The sequence below is a fragment of the Helianthus annuus genome, chromosome 5 (assembly GCF_002127325.2).
Source record: "Helianthus annuus cultivar XRQ/B chromosome 5, HanXRQr2.0-SUNRISE, whole genome shotgun sequence".
Taxonomy (NCBI): Eukaryota; Viridiplantae; Streptophyta; class Magnoliopsida; order Asterales; family Asteraceae; genus Helianthus; species Helianthus annuus.
Window position 1 is genome coordinate 4,869,085 of NC_035437.2, and position 10,096 is coordinate 4,879,180.

Below are 10,096 nucleotides of genomic sequence, written 5' to 3' on the forward strand. Positions count from 1 at the left end.
AGGGAAACCCCTATATTCTCCTCTTAACGAGCTAACGGTGTTCTGTTTTGCAGGATTATTGGATCAAATCGGAGCTCAGAAAGTTAAAAGAAGATTAACCATTATGAAAGGAACATAAACCAAACCAATTAACTCTAAAATTAGTTCCGTGCTTCTTCAAGTTATTTTTTAAAGACATCTGAAGATCGAGTAAGCGATTAGTGAAGATGTCTTTAAGTTGTTTTTTATAGAGATATTTTTTTTTTTATTTATATCTTATAATATTAACTATTGATATTGATATTACATATAAGTAGCAACGGCATTATTATACCGTAAACATGAAGTTGAATTTAACTCGTACCCATATTCTTGTAAACCACGTAACCATGATACATACATACGATCGAGTATGACATATTCATAACAAAAATATCATATCAATTCCTGTTTAAGAAGACATCATATTCTAATTCTAGAATTATGCAGGTGCAGGGGCGGACCTACCCTTTGATCAAGCTGAGCAGCCACACCCCTTGAAAAAAAATTCGTGTATATTTTAGGCAAAAAAAAACCGACCGCACCCTTTGAAAATATAGTTGAACACTTCATTCACACCTCTAACAAATAATTTATGGGTCCGCCACTGTGCACTTGTATTTAAGTGATCGATCCACTTGTATAAAATTGTTCTAATGAAATGGACCTTTAATCATGATATGACCCACTCACTATCCCCACGTTAAATGAAATCATCAATCTTTTGGTAAGATGAACATAATTAAAAAATCACATAACTATTTAATCTTTTGGCAAAATGTAACTTTTGTTTGAATCTTTTGTGGAAGTTTCGTAATTTGTAAAAGTCTAATATCGTTGGATTAAAATATTTCGATTGCATTATCAAAAGTTTAATAAGATAACTCAAAAAGAAAGGAAAATAAACAGACATGCATAAATAATATTAAAAGCAGGGTGGAGATACAATAGGAAGTTTATTTGGCTAGGAAGATTAGGAAGTGATCTTGACCATCCATTAAGTTAATCAAGGGCTAAGATTAAATCAGGGAAATTGAAAGGAAGAAAAGAGACGCGTGAGTTTGTTCAAGGGCATTCTAGTCAATCCAAGCCAATAGTTTCTCTCTCCTCCAATTCCCCCCTCATTTTTTAAACGTTAATAACTCTTTCATACGACATTATTTTTTTATAAAAATTGCACCAAAAAAACGAGCGTTTTTTTATCTTTAAAACGAGTATACTATTGCTATATTTAAAAAAAATTAAAACCCAGTTGCGTAAAACGCAATAGAAAAACCACCAGTTACGTAAAACGCAATGAAAAAAAAAACCTAAAAAATGACATTTTTCTAAAACGCAATACACCAAAAACACAAAGAAATGACTTATTTGTAAAACGCAATTGTCAGAAAACACAAAGAAATGTCTTATTTGTAAAACGCAATGGCCAGAAAACACATAAAATGGTGTTTTACCTAAAACGCAATGCACAAAAAACACATAAAAAGGTGTTTTACTTAAAACGCAATGGCCAGAAAACACAAAGAAATGTTTTATTTGTAAAACGCAATACCAGAAAACACTTAAAAATGTCTATTTTCTAAAACGCAATGACCTAAAAAAACAAAAGAAAGTGTTCTCTGTAAAACGCAATTGACTGAAAACACCTAAAAATCTGTTTTACCTAAAACGCAATGACTAAAAACACTTCAAAAATGTGTTTTACCTAAAACGCAATGACTAAAGATACTTAAAATTGTGTTTTTTCTAAAACGCAATAGCCAGAAAACACATAAAACTCTCTTATTTCTAAAACGCAATGGACACATAAAACTGTTTGTGAATTGTCTGTGAACTGTCTGAATTGTCTACGAATTACTGTATTCGAAATGAGCCAATTTCTGGAAAATTAATTTTTCTGATGCGTTTTTAGTACAGCAATTTAATCGAAAAAAAAAAAATTCGAGCTCAACCCCAGCCAGGGGCTCTGCCCCTTGGACCCCGCCAGGGGCTGCCGCCCCTAGGACCCTGCTACCAGGGGCTGCCGCCCCCGGACCCACGCCAAGATCGTAAAATGCAACGACTAAATAAAAACTCAGATCGTGAAAATGAAATTAAAGAATTTCTTACATGGATCGAAGCCGGTTTCTTCATCAATTGACGAAATTTGAATGATAGAAACACTTATCAGCGATTGAATCGAACAAACCGAGTGATTATCTTCAAAATCACCGGAAAAAAACGAGATTTTGAATGAAATGAAACTGGGTTTTCTTCGAAAAAAGCTGAAGAACACGTTGATTGGGTTTTGAATCATTGATTGGTGATGAAAATCGCACTATAATGTAGTGATTATTGAGATAGAAAGTGAAGAAATGGTTGAAGATGGTGGGTTTTGAAAATGGTGGGTTTTGAAGTTACTAGGTTTTGAAAAAGGAAGAAGAAGGAGTTAGATTGACTAAAATACACTTTTTCTTTATTTTAAATGTTGCCACATGTCATAATTCTATGGCTTTCTATCCTTCCTAGCGAAAATTAACTTCCTATTTGATCTTTTCCCATTAAAAGCAATGTATACCGTAGTTTATTCAATATTGTATGTAGGGTAAGCCGGTGCTCTTGTTTTATAGTTGAGGAACCAATATAACGATAAGTTGAAATAACATAACTTTTCGTCAAAAAGTATATCACTTGGCGATTCTGTAAAACTGGTATGAACAACAGAGAATCAAGACAAAGCAATAACAACACCAGAAATAGCGGCAAAAACGTGATGTAAAATTTTTATTACTTATCCAACCCTAAAACATCCAAACCTTCCAAGATCTTACAAACTGTAAGATCAAAAATATGAACAATACAAGATATAATCAACTGATGATCATCAGTTGATTATTAAGAGCGATACAACCATTTAGGTTTTTGGGTGGGTGGGTGGGAGTGAGTGTTTAAGTTTTGGGTGGTGCAGTGGCGAAGTATTGTGGGTGTCCGGGGGTGCACCCGCCCACCTCAATATTTCGGTTAGAAGTGTATAAGTTCCGATTTTTCGTCTGAAAAATTTTAAATTATATAGGATTGTCCCCGGGTTATTTTCCTAAATCGTATATCCTAAATATTTATAAACTTTGTATATAAATGATGGGTAGTTTGGTAAATATACACTTTGTTTTATTTGGAACTATTATTATTTGACCCAACTTGAATCGAATAGCCAACCCGACCTGACCCAGAACTTAACGATAGGAAAAATATTTTTGGGTCCCATCACTTTACGTCCCCTCGAAACTTTTGATTAAGCTCCGCCGGGTGATGTAGTGGGTTTAGGTTTTAGCTTATTGGACACTTGTCATTCTATAAATATTTCTTACACTTTTTATAATTAGGAGTCTTTTTAGAATAACTTAACCCATAAATGCATTATCGTTAAATTCGACGTTTCTCAATGAGTTTTATCTCAAACAAACATAATATTAGTTACATAATATTATAAAAAGTATTGGCTAATAGGTGTGGAGATCGCTAGTTCGATCATTGAACTGAGCGGGTTTTACCTCACCGCATTGTCGTGCCTTCGGGCGAGTGTTCACGGGCTTCGGCCCTAGGTGAGGGTTTTCCCCGATTCGGAGGCGAGTGTATCCCGACGTGGTGAATTTCGCCAGTAGCCCATTTGAAGGATTCGTTGACCGTTCAAGAAAAAGTTACAACACGAGAATTATAAAAAAAAAAAAAAAAAAAAAAAAAATCATCTGGATGCCATGCCACTGCCACATCGCTACAAAGCATTTCCATTATTCCCTATATGTTACTTTAATCCAAAAATTCAAGTTTTAATGCTAAAAAATACAACCAAAAACACCATCCGACAATACTTATCCCCTTTTTTAATCATAAAAAATTCTTCTTCAACTAAAACAACAACTGGCTAGCTAGCGTATTGAATGCGCCTGTGACCAAAAAGTCATCAACGCGACCTGTTCGTTACATTTGCAGCAGCAGCAGCAGCAGACTCAATTCTCAAAATTTCAATCGTAGAGAGAGAAACCTAGAGAGAGAGTGAATAACTGGTGATGCCAATCGGCGACGATAAACCTCCGGTTGACGGCGGCCGGAAAGTTTGGGGATTATTCAAGTCACCGTTTCGAAACAAAACTAGTTACAGTAATACTACTACTGTTGAAGGATCCAACGCTCAGAATAATAATAAAAGCGCAAGTTATGGAGTTTCGTCGCTGATTAGATCTCTGATTCCGATGCGACGTCGTTTACGCCTTGATCCGCGGTCTAAACTCTACTTTCCGTGTATGAATTCGTTTTTATTTGCATATATCATTTCTTGTTTCATGAGATCCAGATGATTTTCAGCTTCTTCTTTTTTTTGTATTATTAGGTTTAGTTGTTTAAACAAAAGATACAAATACAAATACTGAACAAAACCTACGAACCTAAGGTTTTCCTTAACCAGTGGCATTTTCGTAATTATTTTACTCTTAGAGTAATTGTAAAAGTACTCTACAAATGATCGTAATTTTGATCTAGTAGAGTAATTTTGTTGAGTATCGTAATTTTGTAGAGTATTATAATTACTCTACAAATGATCTTGTAGGGTAATTTTGAGCTTGCAGGGAAATTTTGATCTTTGTTGGGAAATTATGAAAATGTCACCGCTTTTTTTTTTAACTTTTTAATGTCTTTCGTACGTTTTGTACTGTACGATAAGGTACAAAACGATAAGATACTTTGTACGGGATCTTTACTCGAGTTGTTTAATAATTGTTTTTTTTTTTTTTGTTGTTATTTGAATTAAGTGAAAAAGAGGTGATACACGATATATTTGTATTTCAGTTAATTTTGATTAGGTTTTAGTTTTATTTTGATACAAGAGTTCCAAAGCTTTTGGCCTTTTGTTACTAGACAATTATTTAAGTTTTATTTATTTATTTATTGTTGTTTTTAGAATTAGATTGTAGGGTGTTAAATGAATTAGAGTGTAAATGAGTTTAGGTATTTGAAGTAATGGTGTGTGGAATGTTTTTACGGTATATTTGAATTTAGATAAGAATGAGGACATGAGGCAATGGTACACGAGTTCTATGTTGTTAGCGTTACATCGTATGATCGTAGTTGTTTAAGAGAGCTAAGATAACAAGTGAATCGATCATATCCTTGATAGTTAATTCACGTGTTCTACAATTAGAACTAAATCGAGTAAAGGCGGGAAAGATCTTTGAGTTTAAAACATAGGCTCGAGATGATTTGAGTTTGTTTTATTTCATCTTATATATACTTACCTTTAATAATTATAGTTGATTCTGTTCTTCAACATTTATATTTACTTCAGGTATATTAAGAATGGTTTTTATTTATCCAAAGAGTTAATTACTGTTTTCGTCCTTGTGGTTTGTCAAAAATCACTATTTCAGTCCAATAGTTTAAAAATTGCGATTTCAGTCCCTATGGTTTCAGTTTCGTAACCATTTCAGTCCATCTCGTAACCATTTCAGTCCCTGTACTTACAGAATAAGTGGATTGAAATGGTTACGAAAGTGAAACCACAGGGACTGAAATGGTTACGAAAGTGAAACCACAGGGACTGAAATCGCAATTTTTAAACTAATGGACTAAAATAGTGATTTTTGACAAACCACATGGACGAAAACAGTAATTAACTCTTTATCCAAATACAATTACACACATCAGGGATATCCCTATGTGGTTGACGATAAATCATTCATATTGTCTTCTTGAACTTTGTAGATGAACCTGGTAAGCAAGTCCAAAGCGCTATTAAGATAAAGAACACTAGCAAGTCTCATGTGGCTTTTAAGGTATGAGTATAAGCTTGTTTAAACCATTGTACTTTACTTGTTATAGAGATCTTCTCTATTAAACAACTTAAGTTTAGGATATCGTAAATCATTAGTTCTGACCTATGTTGTGTGCTGTGTTGCGTTAGTTTCAAACAACTGCACCTAAAAGCTGTTTCATGCGTCCTCCGGGTGCTATTCTGACTCCTGGCGAGAGTATTATTGCAACTGGTAACAATATTTGGCGTATATTACTTGCTAATTTGTTCTTATGAATGCAGCCTCTATTTCTCTCTCTCTCTCTCTCTATATATATATATATATATATATATATATATATATATATATATATATATATATATATAGAGAGAGAGAGAGAGAGGCTAAAGCTAGGTAGAAAACCCTCCATTTTGAGAAAACCCGGGAAGCTCAAAGCTCCCGACTTTTTTTTTTTTTTTGAAAAAAATAACACATGTAATATACATGTTTTTAAGAGTTTTGGGCCAAAAAAAACAAAAAAGCGCCGAAGGAATCTTTTAAAAAAAAAAAAACAAATTTCAGCAAGTTTCAGCCTTTGTTGCCCAACACATGTTAGTCACCCGGACATTGCTGAAATTTGTTTATTTTTTTTAAAAACATCCCTTCGGCGCTTTTTTGTTTTTTTTGACCCAAAACTCTTAAGAACATGTATATTACATGTGTTATTTTTTTCAAAAAAAAAAATGTCGGGAGGTTGGGTAAAAATGGGGGGAGTTTTGAGTTTCCAGAGTTTTCTTAAATTTTTAGGGTTTTCTATATAGCCCAACCCTATATATATATATATATATATATAGGTAGAGGATCCTGTAAAAAGTGGGTCTTTTGTAAGAAGTGTAAGAAATAATCTTGGAATGACAAGTGTCCCTCCTCTTAATTAATTCAAAAGGGTAGATTAGTAATTGTATTTTTTTGTCATTTAATTGATTTACAATATAACTGAAAAAAAACTGACTATGAGAATGTTTAGGGATTGATCACAGTTCACGTCATCTTGTTAACCTTCCGTCATCGTCTTCTTCGAACTCCGATTCAGATCATCTTCTCCGATTTGAACAAAATATATTTAGGGAGTCCAGCGATGCAGGTTAATGTGTATCATAGTGTTTTATTCTGGTGTTCTATTAAGTTGTATGGTGTTATATTCATAGAAGGTTGCTGGGGATTCCAGATAAAACACCATGACTTGAATCATGGCGTGGTGTTTTATCTGGTGACATTGTTCATGGCATAGTGTTTTAAACATCTGGAGACAAAACACCACGCCATGAACAATGTCTCCAGATAAAACACCACGGCATGAATAATGTCTCCAGATAAAACACCACACCATGAACAATGTCTCCAGATAAAACACCACGCTATGAACAATGTCTCCAGATAAAACACCACGCCATGAATAATGTCTCCTGATAAAACACCATGACTTGAATCATAGATGTTTAAAACACCACACTATGAACAAGGTCTCCTGATAAAACACCATGACTTGAATCTGGGAATGTTTTGTATTTATAAAACACTACGCCATGAACAATGTCTCCAGATAAAACACCACGCCATCAACAATGTCTCCAGATAAAACACCATGACTTGAATCTGCGATTACGTTTTAAAAATCTGGGAATGTTTTAAAGTATGAAGAAATTCGCTGATTTTTTTTTGGAGATTGATGGCGGTTACATATAATTCGCTGATCTTTAGGAGTTTGATGGGTGGTTTTGAAACGGTTACCATATTTGAAATGTTGGAAAAGTCACTATTGCCCTTCAATTTTACAAAAGCCCCTTCTAATTAAAACACAATTTACACTTTAATACCCTATTGATCTCAACCATTAGATCAAAGATCCAATGGCTTAAAACACTTCTTACACTTCTTACACTTTGGACACTTTTTACCATATCCCTACCCTATATATATATATATATATATATATATATATATATATATATATATATTATTACTTACTAGTTCACTTCTGGTTTTATCAATGATAGTTTTCAAGTTTGTGGAACCTCCGGAAAACAATGAAAAACCGATAGACCGAAAGAGAAAAGTTAAATTTAAAATCATGAGTCTGAAAGTGAAAGGAATGATGGACTATGTACCCGAGCTAGTAAGTCGCACACACACACCCTTTTGAGATATATTCTTACATACAAACATATACATACATATGCAAATATTTGTATACACCAGCAAAGGATCCACCTTTTATGGATGCTAATTAAACTTGTGTTTTCACTCAGTTTGATGAGCAAAAAGATCTAGTAACTGTTGAGCAGATACTGCAAGTTGTTTTCCTAGACGTGGCACGTCCAAGCCCGGTAAGTTTTCTAATATGCATACGCGATACAAGTTTTAAACCTTATTTTGGATATCCACTTGCTTGAGATTGTTTTACTGCACCATCTTAATTGCTGACATTATACAAGGCACTGGAGAAATTGAAGCGCCAGATAGCCGAGGCTGAGGCCGCCGTTGAAACCCGCAAGAAACCTCCGGAAGACACCGGGCCAAAGATTGTTGGTGATGGACTTGTCATAGATGAATGGGTGAGTCACTGTACAGACAGGTCGGCGGGCTGGGTTAGAGGTGTACAAATCGGTTTTTTTTGAAAACCGGTTACGGTTATTAACCGGACCGGTTTTTTTCGTTCAAAACAAAAACCGGTTTTTTTAATAACCGGTTTCGGTTACTAACCGGTTTTTCAAGTCCAAAACACTAACTGATGTAACCGGTTGGGACCGGTTTTTAACCGGTTTTTTACCGGTTTTCTTAAAACCGGTTTCGGTTAGTAACCGGTTTTTGGGATAAATAATAGTAACCGGTCACCAACCGGCGGTTCGGTTATAAAACCGGCCCGGTTATAAAAAAACCGGTTAAAAAAAAACCCGGTTTCGGTTTTTTTTCCGGTTTCGGTTCTAAAACCGGTTTTTTTGTACACCTCTAGGCTGGGTAATGGGTTAGTTGAACAAACCGAACGAACACGAACAAGACCTTGTTCGTGTTCGTTTGTTAAGAAATATATGTGTTCACGAACTGTTCATGAACACTTAACGAACGAGATTTTATGTTCGTGTTCGTTTGTTAAGGAAATGCTGTTAAGGAAATGCATGAACGTGTTCGTTTGTTAATTTTAGGCAACGAACGAAAACGAACATTGATGAACACAAATGGAAACAAACGAACACAGACAAGCGTTCAAGAACAAAATATAAAATACATCGAATATTTTATCTGTCGGAATTTTGAAGTATTTAAATAAAATATAAAAATTAAAAACACTAATGAACTATGGAACACAATCAAACATGAACAAACATTTACTGAACGTTCACGAACATAAATGAACGAACGCAACCTCTGTTCATGTTTGTTCATTTAACTAAATGAACGAAATTTCTTGTTCGTGTTCGTGTTCGTTTGTTTTATAAACGAACAAACACAAATGAACTTTCCGCCGAACAGTTCACGAACGGTTCGTTGAACGTTTGGTTCATTTACCGCCCTAGGTTGGCCTGTAAACATTTTTTTTTTGTTATGAAAGTACTCATTCGTATATGATATTCCTTGCAGAAAGAGCGACGGGAGAGATACCTGGCTCGACAACAAGTTGAAGGAGACGACTCGGTATAATAATGAAATATTTCTTTTTTCTAAAATGTACAATGATGTGGATTCTGTTTATGTTGTTTCTCATTGTAAAAAGCTTTCCATTGTTGAATCTGTAAGATGAGAGGTAGATTACTACACGTATATAACTACGCCGGTTGGTGGTTACATGTAGGAGGTACAAGTCAAAACAACGTAAAGTACTGTTTGGACTTGCACCCGACGGTTCCATCAACAGGTAGAAGAACCATAATTCTCTTGTGTGATTGGCAATCTGTATGTTTTGTATGTTATAAGAGTTATCTTAGCATATGGTTCATGGAGCCGTATGAAACGAATTCTCAAGTACGCCTTTTGGGTGAGGAAATATTTGCTGATTCCAGCCATGTAGCTGCTAGTTGCTAGAAACCGTTCAAAACCAAAACCACGATCCAACGGCTTTTGGGTTTTGTGAAAACCGTTAATCTCTGTTTATCGAGTTTAAAGTTTCTCCCTTTATATACATGCCTCATTTCTTGAAACTATGGTTTCAAACGGGTCAAACAAGACGGATCAAAGGGAAAATATGAGTTATTTAGGACCAGTCTCCTGGACCCTGCTTGAAACTATGGTGTCAAACGGGTCAAACAAGACATATAAAC

At 34.7% G+C, this 10,096-nt stretch overlaps 1 protein-coding gene across 1 annotated transcript; it reads left to right on the top strand.

The window, feature by feature from the left end:
• Window positions 1-3,831: 3,831 nt before the first annotated feature.
• LOC110939763 (vesicle-associated protein 4-2) lies at window positions 3,832-9,800 on the top strand. The gene is made up of 7 exons (XM_022181329.2): window positions 3,832-4,296; window positions 5,752-5,822; window positions 5,951-6,032; window positions 7,838-7,956; window positions 8,090-8,167; window positions 8,276-8,395; window positions 9,420-9,800. Exons 1-7 carry the CDS (start codon window positions 4,065-4,067, stop codon window positions 9,477-9,479), a joined length of 762 nt encoding a protein of 253 aa, XP_022037021.1. The 5' UTR covers window positions 3,832-4,064; the 3' UTR covers window positions 9,480-9,800.
• Window positions 9,801-10,096: the final 296 nt, after the last annotated feature.

Excerpts from the sequence above, each read along its gene's own strand:
- LOC110939763 (XM_022181329.2), top strand. The coding sequence starts at position 4,065 with ATGCCAATCGGCGACGATAAACCTCCGGTTGACGGCGGCCGGAAAGTT. Across the intron at positions 6,033-7,837 it reads CGAGAGTATTATTGCAACTG|TTTTCAAGTTTGTGGAACCT; the intron begins GTAACAATATTT and ends TATCAATGATAG. Across the intron at positions 8,168-8,275 it reads ACGTGGCACGTCCAAGCCCG|GCACTGGAGAAATTGAAGCG; the intron begins GTAAGTTTTCTA and ends ACATTATACAAG.